This window comes from Atractosteus spatula, chromosome 2 (genome assembly GCF_055471065.1).
Source record: "Atractosteus spatula isolate fAtrSpa1 chromosome 2, fAtrSpa1.hap1, whole genome shotgun sequence".
Lineage (NCBI taxonomy): Eukaryota > Metazoa > Chordata > Actinopteri > Semionotiformes > Lepisosteidae > Atractosteus > Atractosteus spatula.
The window spans coordinates 75,280,052-75,304,112 of NC_142707.1; the positions used below are offsets into that span (position 1 = coordinate 75,280,052).

Sequence of the window (24,061 nt, forward strand, 5' to 3'; positions counted from 1 at the left end):
ACAATACCATCTGAAAACTTCATTATGCTCAATATACACAGTCAGCACAGTTCCTTTTGGATAATATTTATCTTATATTATAAGCAAACATTACAATTTTATGACTAAACTTTGCACTGGAATGAGTGCTTTTATGATACAGGATTATCTTGATTCAAAAGCATACACTGGTTTAAACATATACTTCTCACAGCAGAGCCTTCTGTATAAAACTGAATTAAACAATTTTTAATTTTAATGAATATTTTTTGTACCAATAATTGGTACATAATATAATAGAAATAATAATATTAAAGTTCCTATATTGTGACTGTATTCCTTTTTCATTAAACTTGAAAGATAATAGAGCTGAAACCATAATATTAAAAATGCACAAAAAACACCAAGGGCATTAGGCCACTAGAACATTTATTAACAATTGAATTATAAAATGAAATAAATTCATTTGCTTAGTTGAAGACAGTGCCTACAAGATTTTTGTTTATAAAAGACTAAAAATAATGTGAAGTGTAGAGTTGGACTATGCGTTGCTAAAATGTCAAAAATGATTAAAACAATATTTACTGTAGGTTTTGCCCATCTTACAGTATTTCTATTATATTGTCACTTACAAAGAAGTGCTTTTTAATATTGGGTATAGCTTGTATAATGGAGAAACACAACATAATTTAGTACATTTAGGTTCATCCAAGTGCTGTGACAATCCCTCTGTTTATGGGGATTTGAGCGATCAACTATATATATTATATGATTTACCCCTCACAATCTAGAACAGACTGTAAACGTGGAATTAATAACTTCCTCCTCCTGAAACACGTTATGGTTTGACCAAGTTCCCCGAGGAAATTAAACAAGATCATAATGGATCCCCTAAGATTCATTCCAGGTCATCCTCTGATAGACAGATTCAGCACTTTTTCACTGATGTTGTCCTAATAGTTGCATATTAATTCTATTTCAACTAGAAAGAAAGCTGTTGCTTTAAATGATTAAAAAAAATCTCTCAGTTGAGCGACCAGTATTTATTTTCTATTCCTCCTAAAGTGGAAATCTGGAACACCAACCACATGAATCTGCTGTTTTTCAAAGCCAAAGCATTTATTCTGTCAGCACGGCCTTCATATTCATATGATTCTGAGTCACTTTCCCTGCTTCTCCTGCTGCTACACAGGTATAGAGTCCCTTATACAACACGTGCCAGAGAAAACTGAGGTTTCTCTTGTTATGCTTTTGGGGTTTCATATTTACTACCCTTACCACTAAGAAAGGGACACAAAAACATCTTTAGTTTCTGAATGGAATTAAAAATCAATTGAGCTGTTTCTCTTGGAAATCGTTAATACCAATCTAGAAAAACAGCATTTTACAGTTTGGCTGATGTATCTGAGGACAATCTGTACTGCACAGCTACCAGACTATGTATTAAAGTCCTTCCCTCAGAGAAAGTCTGGAGAAAATCATGGAGAAAAAAGATTACATTGAAGGCTAAAAAAAAACCTCCTTATCCCCAAATAACTAAATCACATGGAATGCAGATTATACGTGAACAAACTACCAAACTCTTCTTTTCTTTCAGGAAGCAAAGTAAAAAAGTTTGCATTTAGCTGATATTTTTTACTTCTGCTTCCTGATAATGTTTATTTTCAGATAAACTCTGCTGCTACACTCTGCAAAACTACTTTGGCTGAATAGCCTCCACTCCTTTGTTAACTTTCTTAGATTCTTTATTCTTAACATATTTGTAATAAAAATGTTAATAAAAATCAGTTTATTAACCTTTCTATGAATAAAATGATAGGTAGTTTACCTGGTAGCTCTATATTTCTGAGGTCTTAAAAATTACTTTCACCATTCCAGCTTTAAAACTTCAAAACTGGCACTAGTATTCCAAAACAGCAAAGAAGCTTTGCAGGATCAAACTACAGTAAACGCTAAGGTCTTTCGTAGCCTCTCACTGTGCCGCTCCACTCCATCCCACTGCTGACACCAATGTCATCTTATTTTTTTATTTCATACACAAAACATGCTTTCAAATTACACAAAGCAGTTTGAAAGCTTTAATGACCTCACATAACTGCATATATTGATAATATCTAATTTAAGGGGAGGAGATACAATTGAGGTGTTTCATTTTAAAATCTAATCTGGCAATAAGATTTTTAAGTTAGCAAAGGCAGAGCAGCAAAATAGACTAATTGGATTATTTAATAAAAAACACAGGCAATTAAAACCAAAACTATGAAAAGATTCAATATTCAGGGTCTGCAGAACTGCAGTGCTTCAGTGAGTAGAACACAATCATAATCCTAATCATAATGATAACTTACAGTGATGCCAGTTCATTCATGTCTGAAACACAAGGCTGTGAAAGTCATAGGACCATCACAACAATAACTGGCTTGCTTTTATTCCTATAACAAAACCTCTAAAAAATCTTCTCAGTATTTCTGAACCTGAAACACACTTGAAGATACACTCAGGTACAGTTATTACTCCTGTCCAATTCTACCTTAACATCTCACAACAAAAATCTGTCATTGATGTCTCATTATTATTCTTTTTATTCAATCTCTTTAAACACTCCTTAAATTATTTTGAAGTACATCTTGCCTTTTTTACTGTTTCTCTCTTTAAAATCTCTCAGTCCAGTGACTGTAGAGAAAAACAGCCTAAGGAGACATACTAGTGGATATCAAAGGAAATAGGGTGATAGTTCACACAACCTATGACAAGACAAGAGTAACATTAAATAATTCAATAATGGTTTGATGGTTCAGGGACCTGGCATATATAACGTTGGCTACTCATACAGCTTATCCATGCCAAGCAGTAGCTAATACTTAATGTTGCCTGCCAACACCCAAAGGTTAGATGTCACAGTCACAGGGCAGATGGGTATAAAAACTGGCTATGGTTGCGCACAGCTGTAGCGTTAGCTTAAGAACTACAACCCCCATAAAATCCACTGGGTGCCTTCCTGATGGCGTCTACGTCACAGGCCCGTGCTGCCTGGCTGTGGCAACATCTAGCAGGTCCCTCCAGTGCTGGCAGCGTCACAGCTGGTCATCTGTGGTCACCAGCACACAGAAGAAAACACGCAAGGGATCCCTTTTTATTCATATTCACACCCACCTGTGTGTGGACGCTACTCTCGACTCCTGTGCCCCCACCTCATCATCAAGTAATTCACAATTCCGCAATTTCCCTCATGGGATCAATAAAGTATCTATCTAAAGAACAGTGAAAGAAAATTGAAGAAGTTCCTTAAATGATGTTCTCAAATCGCCAACATGTCTTCATTGCCAACACTTGGCAAAGAAACGTTTTACTTTTTCAAGAATGTACTGGCCTTCATAGCTGTCCACCAAATAAAAACGAGCAGCTGACTGCACTGTATGTCTGTATTCTCTTCAATAACCTGTTTTAGAATTTTGAAGACATGTTGGCAATTTGAGAATATCATTTAAGGAACTTCTTCAATTTTCTTTCACTGTTCTTTACCACATACTGTACCAGCTGAACCATTTTCATGGCACAAGACTCGACATAAGTTTCTCTGATAGCTTGCAGTTTCTTCGTTTTTTTAAAACAAAAACATGACTTTGTAAGATGTTTCTAGACATGTTTTTTTGCCTTGGACTAAATCAAAGTTCCTGATGCCCCAGTCAAGCCGTTTTCTGTTGAAATACAGTACCTCAAGACCACAGTGAACAGAAGAAAGCTTTTTCTTTTTCTTTTACTGGCATTGCAAAGAAACATCCCTCAGAAGAGACTTGGAGGTCTCTGTGTGCCATGTCAATCTGAGATAAATGTGAAGTCAAGGGATGCATAGTTCAACAAAATTACTCTTCTTCAATATCACCCCAAAATTTTAAGTTTGATTAAAACTGGACCAGTTCTAGTCAATTTATTATTAAATAATTAAGTTGTGACTTGAAATGACTAGAAAAGCACACGGTATGTCTGTGTTCTAATGTGATCCAATGCTTGAATGAAAATGACCAGAAATAAAACACTAATCTTATGTCACAAATACAAACGGCTTGACTATAAAGCAAAAATAAGTTTTGACTTTTGCCATCCAATACTTTGAGGGTACTGTATGTCACTGTCACCAAGGAATGATTCTATTTTCCCTGGTGCACCTATAAGCACAATTATAATCCGGACATGTAGTTAACTTTAAGTACCAGTAATTATTTTGAATAATTTAATCAGATCTGACCTTACTGTGATCTGACAGAAATATCTCAGTCTCATATTAACCACAAACCTTTAAATTAAAAAATTGATGTCAGTGCAAATGCACTTACAACGAAGATGTCTGCACAGAGCTTTCAGTGCTGTTCCTGCACTGTTAAACATGGTCTTATCCGTCACGGACAGCTGTAATCAAACGAAGTTTGGTGTATAAATGGTGTGTACTAAGCATCTCAGTATTCCTAGAAGCCTGAATAAATCCCCAAGTAGTTATGAGTATATTTTGTAAAACAAGTTTTAGCAAGCATGTCCTTCACAATAGCATCATCATATATGAAAAAAATATCTGCCTCGAAAATACACTGCTCATAAAATGAGTCATGTGAAAGTGGAGCACTATTTAAAAAATGCCACTCTGAGAACAGCACATCTGAAGGGGAATTAGAAAATCAACAAAATTAAAAGCAATGAATTACTGATAATTCTTTGCACTCAAAAGATTGTTTTAGAAACAAGGGCACTACAGAATCATGTCATATTAAACATGTTTTACACAACAATCCCGTAGAACTGCATATCTACACATAACAGGCACACATCTATCTGAATCACAGCCAATTAGATAAGCATTTACATGATGCCTATATTATGAATTTTCTGAGGACATCATCCTTGATTAACTGGAGCCAACTCTGGGTCGAAGACAAGAATTTATTATCAATATACGTCATCTGTAGCGCAGAAAAGACTTTACACCCCAAAAAGGGCTAAATACAAAAATAAAAAAAAAAAAGGTTTGCGTTTCCGGAACGGTTTGCCCTGTCCTTCAGGGAAATCCCCTGCTCTGAATGTCCAGTGTCCCCCCTGGGTCCGGGCAGCACTGGGCGCTACTGAGCCACGGACAGAGGCGCGCTGACCGGCCCCTGGGCAGACTGCGGGGCTGGGCGCTACTGAGCCACGGACAGAGGCGCGCTGACCGGCCCCTGGGCAGACTGCGGGGCTGGGCCCTACTGAGCCACGGACAGAGGCGCGCTGACCGGCCCCTGGGCAGACTGCGGGGCTGGGCCCTACTGGGCCACGGACAGAGGCGCGCTGACCGGCCCCTGGGCAGACTGCGGGGCTGGGCCCTACTGGGCCACGGACAGAGGCGCGCTGACCGGCCCCTGGGCAGACTGCGGGGCTGGGGACGACACGCTCGCGGGCTGAGGGGCGGCTGCAGGCTCCATTTTGCTGATATGGGTTATGAAGCGCAGACGGAGCTTCAGAGCCGGTCTCAGATTGCAGATGATCTTTTCCACCTGAAAAATGGGCAAAGAAAGAAAAGGAACATTGTGGGGGGGAAAGATTACAATATTGGGGACCGACGACGGGCTCCAACTTGGAAATCAATGCAATGGCAGTTCAAAGGAAACCTGGTGGATTTGTGCTGGAGGGCACAAGTGGAAACTACGTGGAAGGTGCATTTAAAACTGAGTACAGGAGGCACTTCTTTAAACAAAGGGTTGTGGGAGTGTGGACAAGACGCACATCCATGTAGCTGAAGTCCATATCCTGGCTTCTACCGAGAAAGGGCAGGGTGAGATCCAGTTACAGTATGTATTAACTACTAAACAGGCTAGATAGGCCCAACTGCACCCTCTCATTTGCAACATTTCTTATGTTCTTATGAAATATAACCAGAAAGATTAGGAATTTCTATAAAAATGAATAGCAACAACTTATGAACTGGGCGACACAGAACAGGCAGTCCGGTATATGGTTGCAGATACGCAAGGAATAGGTCATCTATGACAGAAAAACGACTAATTTAATTCAGACATTAACCAGCTTTTACAGCTTTTATGTGATGTAAAACATCATCTGCTTACTTGGTCCTTCACGCTGTCTCCCGTAAACATGTACTTGACGTGGTACAGGAAGTCACACACAGGATCCATGTAAATGAGATGCTTGCTGTACTGGTCGACTGTTTGAAGCATCTCGTAGAATGCCACCCCAATCTGAGAAGATCAAGTTAGGACAAATAAGTGTTCCCTTTTCAAAACAGGCTAAGGTCACTTGCATGATCAAAGTGAAGGGAAGTTTAAGCTAGCTGTTTCTTGAAAAGTGCTCAGAAATGTATCATCGCCAAACTGACATATTAATACGTTGCTCAAAGGATGATGTATGCTCACTTATTAGAAACCTAGAGCAAAATTCACTTTTAAAAATCTAACATGACTTCAATTAATTCCTCAAACTACCTTTGAAGTAACAATGGGTGAGGAGTAAATTAAACTGAGAGACTACAACCGTAGAAGTACTCGAGGATCATGAAATCGGTAAGAACAGAATCTCCTTTAACATACAAAACTGGGCCTTGAAATGAAGAAACTGACAAAAGTAGCGAAGGTTAAAGTATAAATGGATTTTCAGTTTAAGACTTAAAGTAATCCTTCCTTTAATCTAAATCAATAGTCCATTTTCCCATTGCTAAGCCCTAGAAAATGGGATAAGGAGCAGAACTACTGCTCAGCTGAGAGATGCATCAACCTCTTGATTTCTGAAGCCAGTCAAGCAACTCCAGCTACGCACACTTCAACATTTTCACTGGCATTTCTGAAGCGTTATCTGTTCTGAGAAAATTGAACAAATCGGCAAGTGTGTATTTCTTTGGAGCAGGAGAAGAAACGACTAGCCATAGGTACTGCAGATAGCAATAGGCTCGATGAGTGCAGAGGATAATTTACTTTCCAATGTCAATGAATGTCATGATAAACAATATATAAAAATAGTAAAGAATAATTTGTGAACATAAGAAAAAAACCTGCTCTAGTAAACTAAGATCAGTTAAAATTTATCTTGTTGGGTACGACTCCAGACTGTATTGTTCTTGAAAGTTCACTGATGTTCAAAGTACTATCACAGTTAAAGGTACTTCTGGCATATATTTTCTCCGCAGAAAAGAACAGTTGAAATCGAGCATGGTGACCATTATCACTGACAGGATGACCGATTGGCTGAGGAACGTGGGGCAACTGTACGGTACCTCCAGCATGCACCTCGTCCTCTCCTGCTGAAACCTCTGCAGAAAGGGCCCCACTAAGTGGTACACATAGAGCAGCTGGAACTCCGTCTTCACCAGGGGCTTCAGCACCTCGGAAAGGAACCTGGGAACAAGGCAAGAGGCAGGCATCAGATCAGTGCAGAAAGCAATGATAATTCCTCATACTATAGTGCTTTTCTGGACACTCCACTCAAAGCACTTTACAGGCCATGGGGACTCACCTCCACCACCACCAGTGTGCAGCCCCACCTGAGTGTACCAGTACGCTCCCCACACACCAGCTCTCAGTAGGGAGGAGAACAGAATGATGAAGCCAATTTATAGATGGAGATTATTAGGAGGCCATGATTGGTAAAGGCCAGGGGGAAATTTGGCCAGGACTCCGGGGTTACACCCCTACTCTTTTCGAGAAATGCCCTGGGATTTTTAATGACCACAGAGAGTCAGGACCTCAGTTTTTCATCTCATCCAAAGGATGGAGCCTTTTTACAGTACAGTGTTCCCGTCACTACACTGGGGCATTAGGACCTACACAGACTGCAGGGTGAGCGCTCCCTGCTGGCCCCACTAACACTTCTTCCAGCAGCAATCTCAGTTTTCCCAGGAGTCTCCCATCCAGGTACTGACCAGGCTCACACCTGCTGAGCTTCAGTGGGTTGCCAGATGTGAGTTGCAGGGTGATATAACAGCTGGCTAATAGCGAAATATAAACTATCGTCCTTTCCACACTTACATCCTCTACCCAAGTCAGAACCCTCCTACAAAATATGTAAGAATTTGGTATTTGGTAATGCTGAAAATTGAATATATACTTGAGCCATCAGATATGTGTAGGAGCACTGTGTACTTGCTTCAGTTTGCACTATACCATGTTGTGACCACAGCACAGAAGCAGGCATGTGAAAAGAGTTTATGAGTTTTGATTATAACTGGCCACCACACATGAAACTGCAATCTACTAAGCTGGAAAGTTGATGTCAGAATTATTGAAGTCTAAGCAAATGGATGCTCTTGACTTATCAGGAGGCATCCACAGTAATGAAAAACGTAATATAAATTGAAAGTTGGAATTATTTAAACTCTGCACATGCAAATGCTAACTGTACAAAAATAGTCTGCCTTAATGGGATTGAATTTTTTTCGCAGAAAATGTTACATGCACATTAATATTCACACTTTAGTCTATCCAGTTTCTGAAAAGGCATGCATTCCAGACATGCACATATATGACCATACGCTGCAGTGCATCCACATGACTAAAACAAAAATCGAAAAATACCGAAAAAGACAAGACAGGACAGGACAGGACAGGACAGGACAGGACAGGACAGGACAGGACAGGACAGGACAGGACAGGACAGGACAGGACAGGACAGACAGACAGACAGACAGACAGACAGACAGACAGACAGACAGACAGACAGTACTTGGGGATGAGCGACAGCTGCCCGATGCTGGAGTGGTGCCACACGGCGTGGGCCAGCGCCAGGACGTAACTGCAGTACATCTCCGAGTACGACTGGTGGCAGGCCGTGAAGTCGAACAGCTGGAAGGGCTCCCCGACCCACTCGGTCTCGGAGGTGAGCGTAGGGCTGCTGATCACGCTCACGATGCGATCGTGCAGAACCACCCAGTAGGGCTCCTGAAACACAGGCCGCCCAGTGAGACGTGCTGCGGTGCGGCAGGAAGCTCACGCACTCGCCTGACTTCGTGAGAGAATCCACTGTGATCCAGAGGCGAAGGCATGGCACACTGCTGTAGGTGTCAGGTGTGTGCTACACTGTATTACAGTTTCACTCTGGGGTTTTTTGGCAGGTGGGGGAATTCTGATCGGGGTGGGGAAATATGAGAGGGTGTTTTATGAGAGAAATGTTGCTTGTAGTTCTGAAAATTAAAATGTGTGCACAAAAAATACACAAGAGGTTTTAAAAATACACAGCATTGTAGTTTTTTTTAAACTATGAGATGATACTATGTGTCTCTTTTTACAAACGTGACCATTTTTTGAATGTGAAATCTAAAAGTGATCAACACTCATGGCCACATGCCCAATCTGAATTAATCTGAGCCTGGCAGATGTCCTTCCCTGGAAACTGAGCATATCTGCAAAATTGCTGAACCCAACACTTTTCTACTAAGATCTCTTTGATTTATGAGGAGGAAAAATTAAATAATTTATATTACTGATTAGTACAAGCATTAGATTTAAAATTTTATTGCAATTAGTTTCAAATTAAGATCATGCTGACAATATGCTTCAGAAATTCAAGTTCGTCTTCAAGTCAAAACCCTAAAATTACTATTTGCAATCACAGTAATTAACGAAAGACAGGGCCATGACACTAGCATATTTTCCGCTCAATGTGCACTTCAGCACGAACTGCGTCACTTTCACTCGGCCCATGAAAACGCAAGTCTCCGTGACAGTCTTTCGTTGTAAGAGAAGCGAGAACACCTACAGGCAAGGCCGTGATTACGAGCCCAATGGCGTTCATCCAGGCAGTAATGTTCTCCCTTGGCACGAGTGGCTGGCTGTGAAGACAAGTTTTACAGAGGTCAATATTTATTTATACTATTTCTGATTCATCTATAAACCTATAAAATGCCCCTTAATACTTCAAGACCCACAGCCGCTATCAAGACAGCGACGCGGCCGACGCTCTGCGCGCGGTTCCCAGTAAGGGACCGTCCGGCTGTGAGAACCGCGGAGCCGCGGGCGCACCTCTTCAGCACCACGTTGAGGAGGGAGTTGCCCACGTCCCTCCCCGGGACCGCCAGGGCCATCAGCTCCACGCAGGTGACGTGCAGGGCGTGCGCCGCCGGGTTCGGGAACTCGTTGAACCTCCAGTCACAGTTCGGGAAGGGGCCAGGGGACTTGCCCGCCATAGGTGGCATGCTTGTTAAGGGAGATCTTTGCTTCTGAACAGCGAAAAGTTTTTAAACATCACAACTTGCACATCAAAACTTAAACATCAAACAACACAAGCAAAGGCACCAGCACGTCAGTGCAAAATTGCCTATAATTATGTTGCAATTACCTTTACTTCCATCTAACCTTTAGGTATTTAATATTGAACAGAAGCCTAATCAACATAATTGAGTGAACCTTTTGTACACTCTCTCAGGATTAAATTATAAGCAGCATGTTGCAAAGCAATCAATGCAAAAAATACCTTCTTTAATGTTATGTGCCTTGAAGACTTAAAAATTAAATCACTACAATTAAGGCTGTGCTCAATCTTTTCATTTTCAGTAATAATTGCATGGGTTTTTTTTCCAAAGTGTTTTGAAACAGCAAGTCATTGACGCTAGACATTTTACGGTAAACTACTATCCATTGTTTGCATTCCAGACTTTAAAAGATGCAATTAATCTTATAATCTGGAAAAAACAGTTCCCACATGTCCGCACGAAGTGCCAATTTAACAGAATGACAGGAACTGCATCGACTTTGTCCTTGCTTACATAAGAACTAAACTGCACATGACAGAAATCAGAAGAAAATGCGCCGTCAGCCTGTAAAGGGTGAAACACAGCATCAGTCACCCGCGGACCCGTGTCACTCCCAATTTAGGCTCTCACTCCCACAGCAGCTTGACAGATGAATACCTACTTTACCCACTAAACACTATTTCAACATGAACCTTTACGCTTCTAAGCTTATTCATGAGGATGCCGAACAGAGAACGACACAATTTAAAGGACATTATTTTCCCCCTCTCCACCACCACTGGATACACGTGATGCTAACAGCTAATTAAACGCACGAAAGGATATTGTCCACCAATCGGCCAATCAGCTTGCAGTAGTAAGTGTCGTCGGGGACCCACGGACTGTCCTCGCGCGCGTTCATGGCGCACTTCAGGTAGGTCTCGCTGAGGCACCAGCCCGGCGTTCGGTTCTCCTTCAGGGAGCTGATGATGGCGTGAACCAGCTTGCGCTTCAGGTGCGGCCGGTCGCGGAGGTGCCTCTCGTAGTAGTGAAGGGTGTTGTAGAGGTACGTCACGGGGCGATCTGGGGGAAACACACAGGAGAACATCCTTTCTGACACACCGATGTCCAGCCCTCCTGCTGTGTACTTCATCGTGAAGGAGCCAGTGCGGGGGGAGGGGGGGGTCAAAGCATCACACGCAGTCCTGCTCGTTTCTTAAATAGCACCTGTCTAGAGGCCACGAGCGGCTACCTCAGCTGCAGTAACCACTGCAGTACCAACCGAGAAATCCGCAAGTTACATCAATGCTAAAAAGTAAAATTACTTGATGCAGGTTAAAGAAATCAGAAATAAAAAAAAAGACCAACCAAATCTTTAAATAAAAGACACGGCGATTTCAAGAATAGGCTGTGATCATGGACCATTGAGATTTTATTATGCCAGCGCAACAAGGAATCTGAACTCATTTCTCAAAGCAGACCTCACCGTGAAATTTGTACAGGCCTCCCAGGTGATCCAAAAGGGTCTCCAAAGACTTGGACACGGGCAGGAGCTCCAGGAACCGGTGTATGACAATGTCAAACACAGGCAGGAACCGCAGACAGACGTTCCCAAAGTAGATGGGGAGGTACTGGGGTGTCAGCTGTACAGGTGGATTCACCTGCTCTGCCAGGCCTTCGAAGTACAACTTCTCAGGGTACTTCTGTTGAAAGAGAGCCAGTTCATATTAAATTAACTCACTGCAAGAACACCCCTCCTTATTCACTCCAATCACAATTAATCACAGATGAAACGAGGACAGAAAGTTAACTATCTGCGATGGGATATAAGAATGATATTCAAATAATTGAATGATTAATAAATTATATATCCCGAAAATCTCAGCCAATAACCGTTGTGCATTATGAGGATCTCTGCACAGCAGTGGCTGTGTTAACCTATAAAATAATGTAAATAGTAACTAGATTTCTGAGCCTAGAAATGTCATCAGGCGAAAAAATCCACAGTCCTGGCAAACCCTGGCAAACTAAACAGTGGTTAGCCAGAGCTGCTACTGAATTAGGAAAAGGGAGTTATAACATTACTTCTTTTAAGAAACATCAAATAAAGTTAATTGGAAACAGTACGTCTCAGTGATTGACAGAAATAAAATTAAATAATTGTAATCACGCAGAGTCTTCAATGACAGTCAGCATTAACTTGATTAGAACTAAAGATCTGCACAGAAGGGACTGAAATTGATGTTGACTACAGTTTAACCCCTTAACATAAAAAAAGAGTCATGTGCTTTGTTGTAGAGTTATAGATTGAAACTGTTGTGCTGTATGAGCACTGTTACAAGCTCCCCTAGAAGCAGAGCCTGGTTTTGTGCTGCTGTCTGCTTGTAAATGTTGCCTCTGAACCACATTCATCTAACAGACAGCTGCCTGATGTGGCCTTGTTGTTGTGTGAGTTAAAACTAAAGAAGACTTGGGAAGGACAGAAAAAAATTCCAATCCAGCAAGAATAAAAACGATTCCTTTCAGAGCTGCACTCTAGCATGCTGCACATAAGCTTTCTCTCTTAAAATGTATTATGAGGAGAACCACAATAAGTCTTTGATTCTCAGATACGAGTTTAGAATGTACATTAGTTCAATTCAACCTTAGAGCATAAAAAATCTGCAAGCATGGTACAAATTAACAGGACACACAGATCAAAGCAATTTCTATTTTAATCTAATAGTCATCTTTGAACAATATACTGAATTATTTCAAAAGCGTTTAGGGAAAGCAGCGACAGATGGGCATTCAGTACAATAAACACTTTCATCTCAGCTAAACAGATATTCTTCCAGGCTCACCACAGGGAATTTTCTTAAGATCCTGCAGCACACAGTTTTTATTTTTGGTGCAGAGACAATGTTATTTTTATCCCACCTTGTGATAGTTCATGTGCTTGGTGTGCCAGTCACTCTGCAGCCAGTGTTCTGGGGCGTTCTCCTTCACGAAGTCGCTCACTCGGTTCCTGAAGTCGTTAGGCTTCAGCAACAGCAGCTGAATGATGAAGTAGCAGACCTGGGCCTCGTTACCTTCATGGCTTCTCATGGCCTGGAGAAGAAGAACACAAAGCGGACGTCCTATTCCGTCACTAATTCACCTTCTCCGGACTTGCGGGAGGATAATGTTTGTGAAGGTGAACGTGGCTCCTGGGATTGTAAACATATAAATCACGTAAGTGCACATGTAAAATCCACTATGCAGAATTATACAATGACAATACAGATGTAGAAATAGATTTCTAGTATGGGTTACATATTGTTGTGGGCTTTCACTGAGCGATATCTGCAATACTGAGAAATACAGCACATAGAAGTGAGGTCAGTGTACTGGCCAAGAGATGCAGTAACAATAATTTGGAGCCTAACATTGGTAAGACTAAAAAGTCACTGGTGGTCTTTCGTAGGGGAGGAGGTGATCTGCCACCAAATGTCATTAATGGTGAGCCTGTGGTTAGACGGGACTCCTTCAAGTTTCATGTCTCGGCCATCTGACACTCTGTGAAGAGGGAAGTTAACACCAGCCTCATCATGAGGGAGCCCCATCGGATGCTGTGCTCCCTACAACAGCTGAAGACGTTCAGGTCCAACCGAGAGCTAAGAAGGTGTCCAGAGACCCCTTTCATCCCACCAGCTCCCCTTTTAAACTTCTCCCTTTGGGGAGCATCAGACAGAGTCCTGCCTGTTTCCTAAACAGCACCTGTCTAGAGGTTACAAGGCACCTCAACATGGAGATCCTGAATGTTGCAACTATCACATGGGAGTGAACATAAATGTAAGTGGAACAGACCTTCGATTGACAGAATAATATGTACTGTGTTTGTGTAAGTCTCATTTGTGTTCTGTTTTTTTTCCTGCACTGGGGAAAATTCTAATTCCAACTTTGTTGACATGGCAATAAAGAAACAAATTAAAAATGTGTTAAATGCTTTAAAGTTTTGTCACAGGTATGTCTTACATTTAACACAGCGGTTGTTTTGATATTCTTAACACAGTTGATCTCTCAAGAATATTTAAAGTACTAAGATATGTTTTTAAAATGTCACTAACTCAATTACTAGTTGTTCTGAACTGGTTAGGATTCCCAAGAATCTTCGTGTAATCTAGTTAAGTTCATCTGAGAGAACATTCCTGCTCTGTCCTTGTTTCTGTTGTCTAGTACATGTGTACCAGCTGTGCTCTTTTGTCCTTCTTCAGAAACCAAAGAGTTTTAAATGTTTTTCTTCCATCACTTCCACTGTGCCACTCCCTCAAGTTTAAGGATTCTTTGCTGTGTTGCTTGCAGCCTTCCAATAAATGGGTATTTCGCTGCACTTCATTAATAGGTCTTTACTTATATGAAACACAGCAGGTGGAATTACACTTATCTCTCAATGAGAGATAATTTTTTAGACTCGTTGTAATCATTTACAGATTTCAAGTTCTTACACTTCTCCCCCAGGTTTTGTTTTGTCTGGATACTCTTCCTCATGCGTTCGCTCTTTTGGTTACCCATGCTTCATACACCTGCAATTCCTCTTTTCCAATATGAAAAGGGCTCCTCTGTATTGTATTTCGCACTCAAATTTCTAAAAGATGTAACCTCAAAACTCCACGTTTGGTTTGGCCAACACTGGCTGCCCATTAAGCGTCATATCCCCCTCCCACATGAACCCTCAGATATGATCGTCTCTCTGATCAGCTGGCACAGATGCACACACTTAAAAAGGCAGGCAAGTGAAAAACCGAGCCTTTTCCTGAACATGTTTGTAATTTGGTAGCCATTGATCAAACACTTTAATAGAACTCATGCATGTATTGGGGTTGGCAAAACACCTTTCAGTACGAATGAAAAACAAAATGATGTAGAATTGCTCACCAAACACAAAATGAGCCGGTCTAAAGTGACGATGTTGTACTTCCACACCATGTCATTGAGGATCTCAATACATTTGTTCAGCTGCTGGCCTCCCGCGGAGGTAGAGAACTCGTACACGAGGAAGTCGGCGAACGTCCTGACGTGCGCCACCAGAGCCCTGGCTCCGATCCGCTCCAGGACCCTGCAGGCAGACACGGGTCACAGGGAAACACGCGAAACTTCAGCGTCTTAACATCTTCCTCGCTGCTGCATTTCCCTTTCAATTTTCTGCTCCCGAGTCGCACCAGATTAACATGAATAAAATTCCACAGTATTCTATGCTTTCCAGAAATAGTTCAGAAAAACCAAAGGCATTAAACCAATTAAAATATTAACCAGTGTGCCAGGCCTTGAATCATTACCACAGTACTTTTAAATCAGCATCACATGTAATTCTGCACAACAACTCCCTAGAGGTGTACATAAAAAAGAACATGGCTTTAAGCTATGTCAAATGTTCTGTGATTAAATAAGAATCGTTCACGTACACTTGCCATAGGACATCTTCCTTTGGGCTAAGAAGTTTAATCAAATAAATTACAAGGGAACACAACCTGTTATGCAACTTTAACAGAAAATTTCTACAGACTGAACTTTTAAAGGGAGATTTAATAGGCACGACAGCTAGTTTTGCGTTTCAAAATGGCCTTTTTTGAAAAAATATACAGAACGTTAAAGTGCCTACATAAAGGACAGCCATGAACAACCTTTTCTAAATTCCAGCAGAGGGCAGTGATTTCTCTTTGAAAGTCAATTTTGAGCATGATTCATATAAATCAAAATTCGAATGCTCATGCAAACTGTTCTTTATGTAGCACAGGAAAGGAACAAGCTACAGGTGTATCATGCCTTGACAAAAGGTGCTGTTTACAATAGCCATTATATCTATGGACAGGGAAACAAAAATTGCCCATTTTTCTTCATTTCTATACTGCTTTTTTCCCCCTTCTAAACAGTTTAAGAGAAGAAGGCCTCAGGACAGATAAGAGAAACATGGAGTGTTTTCCCCCCACAGACGTTTGCGCATAAACTACTCCGCACTCTGCTGGATATTCCCTGGCTTTACTTCACATACAAGCACAAAAAAGAGTCTAGTTCATTTGGACCCCTACTACATATTAGACAACCTCACTTTCTGGGGCAGCTCATCGCACTTACCCAGTGAAAAGCCGTTCCTAACAAGAGAACTGCCTCCCAGTCCTGGTGCTGGAGGCACGCCCACACCTGCCACTTTGTGTTCCAGCCCCGCTGTCTGGTACACAAGCCCACCCTTTCCTGACGTCATAACCACATTCATCCGAACTGCCTGACTACTACTCAGCTCTTCAACACGGTGGCGATTAGCCTTTCAGCTATTTCACTGCATGAGCAAAACCTTCATTTCCACCCGAGCAGAAAATAAAGACCTTGCAAATATTCCAATCCAGAAATGTATAAGTTCAATTAAGGCTTCCATGAGGTTATTAAACTCAGGGGACCTTCAGACCCTGCATTAGGAGCCCCTGGTCTACCTGACCCAACGGCCACCTACTGTCAAGCTCCGATTCCTCATCCCCAGTGACACACAAGACAGGTACAGATCCACCAAACCCACTAATTCACCCCACATGCAAGTGTACCATCACTCTGAACCCTTACTGCTCAAGGGGGAGACTTTTACACAGGAGCACAAGTCCTAAGGCAAGTTAGTGGCCTCCAGTGGCAGACCTCTGGGCATTACATGCCTTCTGTCTCTGGCGCTGGAAGCATCCATCCGTGCTGCCTGAGGACAACAGGCTCTACCCTCTGAAGATGCACTCATTTTAGAACATTCTGAATTCATACATTACTGAAACAGGAAAGGGAACAAAATGTTGGAGCTCATACCAAAAAATGAACCTTACTGCAGGTGACTTCTGCAACTGTACCAATGCCGTTATATGTTCAGTTACCTGAAACCAATCTGGTTAATGTGGTCTGTCTCTAAAAGCATCTTCCACAACAGACAGAGGAACAGAGGCGGTGAGCCCTGCATGGAGAAATGGGTGATGATGTCATTCTCATTGGTCATTGACTTCCACTTCCTGTACTCCTCCTCCACATTCTTCTTCAGGTTGAACCTGCTCTCCTGTGGCACATTGTTCTGTCTGAAAAATGCCTGACAACACATAATAATTCATTATCAATAACTGTTCATTGAGGTCCTCTGCTAAACAAAAATTCAACATTTCTTATTCTACTGTCCTTGATCTTGTTCCGTCTGCTTCTTAAGGTGTTACTAGAGACCTTGTCTGTACGGCTAATCAAAAAACATGTCACCATTCTCTCTCTCTTGAGCATTTTTAAGCAGCATGAATCAAACAAGCACTCCGCATATGTGCTACATGTATCATATCTGCAAACAGTGTATCAACTGCAACTGTACACATTCAAGAAGAAACTCCACATACCTGCAATGGAGCTGGAAAGCAACTCAGGGTGTGAGAAGCCCAGTTGTGTGGGGTGAAGCTCATTATCGTCTGGAGGATGTCTTTGCACCATGTGCCTTGAATGGAGTCTGAGCCAGTAAAGAAATCTGAAACACAACATAAAAGGAAAAAAAACTGTTATAACAGGCTCTAAAGATGATGTAAACTTGGACTAGAAAAAGAACAAGGATAATTCTAATAAAACATCCTAGTGAATAGTGGCAACAAGACCTGACTGCAGAAACACACTGGTACCACATTACAATCTCAGATTTTTCATCTTGGAAGTTCGATTTCTCATCTGAAGATACAGAACTCAAGAAAGTTCATGTACGAGAGGCACCCGAATGGCACAAAACAATACTCCCACGCGAGGGTCTACCTGTAACATGTGTCGCTCTGGCCAAAGTCAGAATAAGAGCCCTGTTGAGCTCCTCAGACTCGGCAGAGAGAACAGTTTTTGGGTCGTTGAGGAAGCGTGTAAACTGAGGCTGGACTTCAGAACTTCCAAGGGCTGTGATTAACCTCAAAGCTGTGCTCTCCACACTGCAACACAAGAAGCATTCATTCAATGGCATTAAGGCATAAAGGCTTTGGGCAAAGTTTCTCCAGAGACATCTTCAGCATAAACCAAAAACACAAAATTATACTATGAAAGGAACCAATAGGACTACAATGTGTCACATGAGATTTTAAGAAATTAGATGACAGAGAAGGCATTATATGAATATAATTTAGAAATGTCTGTGTGAATATTAATCTAATAGAGCATAAAACCATGGGTTAGTCCCTCTAAATGTGACCTTCTAAATGCACAGGCCTATTCAGTTTGAATAACAAAACATTGTTTCATTTCCTGTCAATTCTTCATTAACAAAAAGAAGCCAGGATGGTGATCAATATTTTCAAATAACATTCAACAGGTATAATTTAACTTTGGGATGCAAAACTAGGATACTGCAGGTGGTGAAAAACATCAGTATATCTTTTTTATGACTGAAGACACAGTCATGCAAAAGATTTAGACATTATGACTAATGTTTACAATTAGTTACAATACCTTTATGTTACCGAGTAAATTGATGATGCTCAAGGTCCCCACCTGTACTTAAAACCCACAGAAATAATGTGAAATGTTATCAATACCACACAGCTGAGTTAAGAAGCCAAGCTGTTGACTATTCATGAGCAGCCAATGTCACATTCTGTAGTAAGTAATCCATCACATTTGCCAATCAAATCAAATTCATTCACTGGCATACGACGATCATGAACGCACGGCAGTAAAAGGTCAGCTGCTGGATTGTAGAAGTCCAGCAAGCCCACCACCCCTCCTGCTTCCCCACTGCCCCCCTCCTCCCCCCGGCGCCGACTGACCACAGGTGCAGCTGGTTCTGGTTGGTCTGGGGCACAGCTGCCAGGGAGTGCAGGTGGCTGAGCAGCTGCACCCTGTAGTGGGGCTGGATGTGGTGCATCCGATAGCTGAACATCTCCAGCAGCGTATGCAGGATCCCCCAGGCGTGGGACTTGAACACATTGGGCAACAGCTGGCCTGCAAGCATGCAAAACACACCTGAGCATGCTGTGCGATGGAAACAGACCCTCGTGATCGCACCTTTCCTGTCAATCAAAGCCTTCCTATCCTATGTTCATGCATTTACCAACAGAGAAATAGGATTTCAGGTGGGTAGTTGCGTCAGCATGCATAGGCTGCAGAGAAACAAGTAATAGGATTATTCCCTGCTGAAAAAAGAATAGAGAAAACACAACATTTCGGCTGTGGAGCCTTCTTCGGGAGAAACAGGATTTCTACCACCGAGAAAAAAGCTAGCTGAAAAAAATTCTGAAAGGGTGGTTTTTTTAACACAAACGTGATATTCACAATTTTAACACAATTTTTACATTCACAGTGTATTACACTACTTCCCTAACATTGTAATGTCAATCATTAAGCAAAAAAAATGTGAATATTTCTATCAAAAGAACAATGCACCAAAGCCTAAATTAATTTCCAAAATTACGCAAATTCACATTTAACAAAAACATTTTTTTTAGGACTTAACAGAATAAGAACCAGAAAACCCAGAACTTACTGATAAAACCTTTGATTCCCAGAGATTCAATTTCCATGTAGACCAGCAGGCGGCTATAGGTCTCCACCAGTGCAGGAGCCAGAGCTAGACTTGATTTGGCATGGGCAAGTTTGATCACTCTTGTGGCTATGCTGTGAATGAGGCTGTAATAATGAAAGAAAACAGAATTTTGTACCTCTGAAAGTACAAGATGAAATAAAGCATTATTACAGCCATTGACTCAATCCTGAGTTCTTATAAGAACAGCAGAAAAGCAGCAAATGAGAGTCAGCCATTTGGCTCATCTATCATCATTTAGTTGTACTGTAAGTAACTAATTGATAAAATGATCCAATCCAGCCACTTCTTGAGAAAAAGCATGGTATCAGTTTCAGATTCCTATAGTCTTTGTGCAAAAAAGTGCCTCCTCTTGGTCTCAGTTTCAAATGTATCTTTCCTTAAAAGTTTTCATTTTGGTCCTCTGGTTAATGTTTCAGTGTTGACTGTAAAGGACTCAACCGGTTTGACTTTGTCAATGTCTTTAAAGCACATGGGATACCTCAATCATGTCCCCTTGTTGATTTCTTTGTTCAAAGCTAGAAGGGTTAGTTCTGTCCTGCCAGAGGAAATAAAAATATTTAATGATGAGAGGGCATCTGGTTGCTGCTCTCTGGACTCTTTCCAGAGCAGGAACATCTTTTCGGATGACCTTCCTAGTACATAACATTCCAAATGAGGTCGTACTACCGAATTGTACAAATCTCACAGGCTGTTCAAAAGCTTCAAGTCTTTAACTTTGTTCACCCAAAGAGAAAAGAAGCCAAAGACACAGTATAAATGTTTGAACAGGGAGCTGTCTCAGAGAACACTGGCTGGAAAGGAACAAATAAAGGTTAATTTTACACTGAAAAGCAGAAAGATAAGGTGTTTTGAGTGTTTGAAGTAGCTTTCCTCAGGTGTGAAACCTTCACCAGGCACACCTGAAAAATGCTCAATAGCCAAAACTTTATTTCTTCTTTCTACCCCTCAATGTGAAACTAGCCTTTATAGTAAATGGTTCTTGAAAATTAAACTGAGACGTTGTCTTAATACATTTTGTAACAACTCCAGCTACTAACCATACTTTGATTCTGAAAGAGTGGAGCGTTTCACACACAACTCATTATGAAAAGTCCTCAAATTCTTTTACAATATGTCCATGAAGATGTTCCACTGTGCTGCTTTGTTGCAGTTGCAGAAGTCTGCTTTTGCAATGCATTAAAATACAGAAACTATCAAGTCACTTTAAAAAAATCATAATAAAAATAATAAAATAATTTTCACTAGCAAATCCTTCACAGTACGAGGTAAACCTGGTTATGCAACATAAATCAATACAAAATGTTGTGGGGAACCGTTAAAATTCACTTCTCGTATTAATACTCACTATTCCTCATATTTATAATTAATTACTATACGTAATACTTGCCTGGCAATTTAAATCATGACCATCTAATCTTATTATATTTGCATAGAAATACAAGTATAAGGGAGTGAGATTTATTATCGCAAACACCATTAAACTTCAGATAGCAACATAAAAAACACAGGAAATATATTTTTGGAAAAAATGTTTGAAGTGTGATGAATGCACTCTAAATTAATGAACTAAAAAACGCCCTCCTATAAATCCTTTATATGTATATATATACGCTGATCCTGAGCACCACACCTCATTTTAGCGTGCACAGTGAGCGAGTCCAGCAGGTTCATCGGCAGTGGAGTGACAGAGCCCGAAGCCATGCAGTTGGTCCCAGGAAGGGTGATCCTCATGTTTCCATTTCCATAGATGGTTTCCACCAGCACCCCCATCGGCAGCGTGAAGCACTCGGAGTTGGTGGAATAAGCGTTGCACAGGAGCGCGATCTTGTAGTCCGACATCTGGAGACTCTTATTTCGCAGACTCTGCTGCAGGAACCTGAAAAGGGGCAGATCACGAGAGCAGGGCAGCCCTAAATAACGTGAATCTGTCAAAGTCTCGAAAAGATTCCTTTGCAGAATGTGAGACAATTCTTTACATTAAACATGTGCACAAATGAACGCAGCTTAAAAACGATCAAGAATTTGAAATGAGACACTAAAATAGCGGCTGCCTAAGATCTACAATAATCTCTTGTGAAGTGGACCCATGACATTTTAGTGCAAAACTAAAACTTAATATTTATTAATAAAACAAAATATTTATTTCTTACTAGTGTACTGAAATACATGTACTGAATACCTAACTTCGGCAGCATATTTAGTTCTCAGTATGGGGTTACAGATAGCTTAACTTGAAAAAGAATTGCTATTGATGGTGAAACTGCATTCATTTTCAGATGAAAACCCCTTTGAATTAATCACTGGCTTTGTGGTTCCTTGAAATATTTATAATTCCAGGGGTTCAGGTTTCACATGAATTGTCATACTGGTTTAAAAGCCCCTTGCTGGAATATTACTTAAACGGTACGGATAACTTTCTACATAGGGAATGCCTCTTATAACAAGGGGAATGACATCCACCCTCAGCTCAAACACTGGCTGTAAGGAGCCACAAACTTTTTTTTGTTGTCTTTTTAGCCTGCAAAAACGACAGGAGGAGCAGATGTGAGACACAAAGGAAAGACCTACTCATGGTGGAGCTTCAGCGAGTGAGGAATTGGTATCTGGAGCTTGGAGTTGTCATTCTGAGCCTTCCTGTTGAGGTGGATCCAGATGCAGGTCATGGCAAAGGCATGTGTGGACTGGGGCTTGTTAATGTCAGGAACCGGGATACACTGAGAAAGAAACAAGAATTTAGTGCTCTGGTGCTGCTCCTGCCTTGCACTTTCCCTCATAATTCAACAGTGTTGAAACGTCTGACCTGCCCCTGCTCCTGTTTCCTGTACCGTTACGCACAGCTTTATTCTGCTTTCCTCAAACAGTAAGGAAAAACAGACTGTTTCAAGTGCCAGAAAACTGGACAGAGAATTGGCGGCGTTAGCTGGAAATCACTCGTTACTTTCACACAGACACAGTTTCACTGCAGAATTAAATCGCCCTCTTTTTGGTTTTCTGCTTTGACCTTTGACCTGCAACAATTCTGCAGCTCATGAAAAGCATGAAGACAGACAGATCTTGTGCTGTTTAGTTACCTCTTTCTCTGGGTACAAAAGATCAAAGAGCTTCATAACAGGAAGGAAGTCAGCAAGAGCATTCTTCTGGATGCTGCCAGATATAAATTGCAGAAGAACCCACATCAGGTGATCCCTTCCCTTAATGAGACCCCGTCCAGCCAGCTACAAAGCAACAAAAAACAACAAAAATCCCCAGCTTAATTCACATACACGTTCATTTTTTTTTAAAACTGCAAACTGTGAAATATTAGAATCCATATTTGGTCAAAATTCTGTGTTGTTCCATAAGAGCTAAATAGACTGCTACATATTTTTGAGGACAAATTCAATTTTTTGCTCTGAAACTATAAGGCGGGATGAAGTAAAAATAACTTTTAACTGAAATACGACACACGTTTATGAAACCACAAAGGGGGTGTGTTGTGTATGACCACGCTACACGGGGGCCTTAGGTCAAATGCAAAACTTGACTAAACTGTAACTTTATATTGTAAGAAAAATGTATAATAGTGCCTTTGCAAAAAAGGCACACAACCTGTATTCCTAGCGCGATATAAAACATACAACCCCAGAAAATCTTGCTCCAAGTTTAGCATTTGCAGATTCACACATTTCAATACTTATTACTTTCCAGTTTTTTTCCCCCGAAACGAGAAGAATTTCAGCTCTGATCCTGCAGGTCAGAGGCGGGACACCTCCACGTACCTTTTGGTGAAGGGAGAGGACCATGTGAGGGAAGCTGGCGAACTGGAAAAGGACAAAGAAGATGAGCTGGCTGGACAGGTGCTGCCAGAGCAGCTGGCTGGTGCCGCCGTCGTCGAACTGCTCCTCGGTCTCCGAGCGCTCCATGGCGTACACCACCAGGTCCACCAGCTGGTCCTCCAGCACGGGGCAGCGCTGCTTGTGCTGCAAGGCGAGAGCGGAGCACAGCACAGTCACGGCCCTGCGCCCCCGCCGCACAACACACAGGCCCCGCTTCCCAAAAAGCTGCACTATATTAAAGCGCTGGCCGACGCCCGCGGCGCGATCCGCTTCCTTTGCCCTCAGAGCTGGACACTGAAGAGGGGCGTCTCGTTCTCACACGCGTCCAGGAAGAATCCCGCTCGTTGTGCGATTTCCTTGGATACTCGTACCCATGCTCAGGACGCCGAAGACATGGACAAATATGTTAAGCTCTCATTTTTAGCCTCACTACTTTAAATTCAGGTAATGCCTAATCTGTTTGAACTTGGTTAAAGTTTTTAACCAACTTTCCAAGGCCGGAAAAAAATGCCTGGTACCGGAAGGATTAAGGAA

General features: G+C 41.6%; 1 protein-coding gene across 2 annotated transcripts in view; it reads right to left on the minus strand.

The window, feature by feature from the left end:
- Positions 1–4,895: 4,895 nt before the first annotated feature.
- The window catches only part of med23 (mediator complex subunit 23), a 32,591-nt gene continuing 13,425 nt past the window's right edge, over positions 4,896–24,061 (minus strand). For both annotated transcript variants that reach the window (XM_088905850.1, XM_088905843.1), the window contains 19 exons: positions 23,471–23,671; positions 22,784–22,927; positions 22,281–22,426; positions 21,343–21,588; positions 19,653–19,795; positions 18,937–19,111; positions 17,942–18,105; positions 17,542–17,666; positions 17,044–17,249; positions 15,074–15,254; positions 13,097–13,267; positions 11,664–11,880; positions 11,024–11,260; positions 9,969–10,134; positions 9,706–9,778; positions 8,674–8,888; positions 7,229–7,349; positions 6,069–6,200; positions 4,896–5,498 (listed from right to left, as the gene is read on the minus strand). In XM_088905850.1, coding sequence (XP_088761976.1) covers positions 5,328–5,498; positions 6,069–6,200; positions 7,229–7,349; positions 8,674–8,888; positions 9,706–9,778; positions 9,969–10,134; positions 11,024–11,260; positions 11,664–11,880; positions 13,097–13,267; positions 15,074–15,254; positions 17,044–17,249; positions 17,542–17,666; positions 17,942–18,105; positions 18,937–19,111; positions 19,653–19,795; positions 21,343–21,588; positions 22,281–22,426; positions 22,784–22,927; positions 23,471–23,671 — 3,234 coding nt within the window. In that variant the 3' untranslated portion in view covers positions 4,896–5,327. The remainder of the gene's footprint in view (positions 5,499–6,068; positions 6,201–7,228; positions 7,350–8,673; positions 8,889–9,705; positions 9,779–9,968; positions 10,135–11,023; positions 11,261–11,663; positions 11,881–13,096; positions 13,268–15,073; positions 15,255–17,043; positions 17,250–17,541; positions 17,667–17,941; positions 18,106–18,936; positions 19,112–19,652; positions 19,796–21,342; positions 21,589–22,280; positions 22,427–22,783; positions 22,928–23,470; positions 23,672–24,061) is intronic.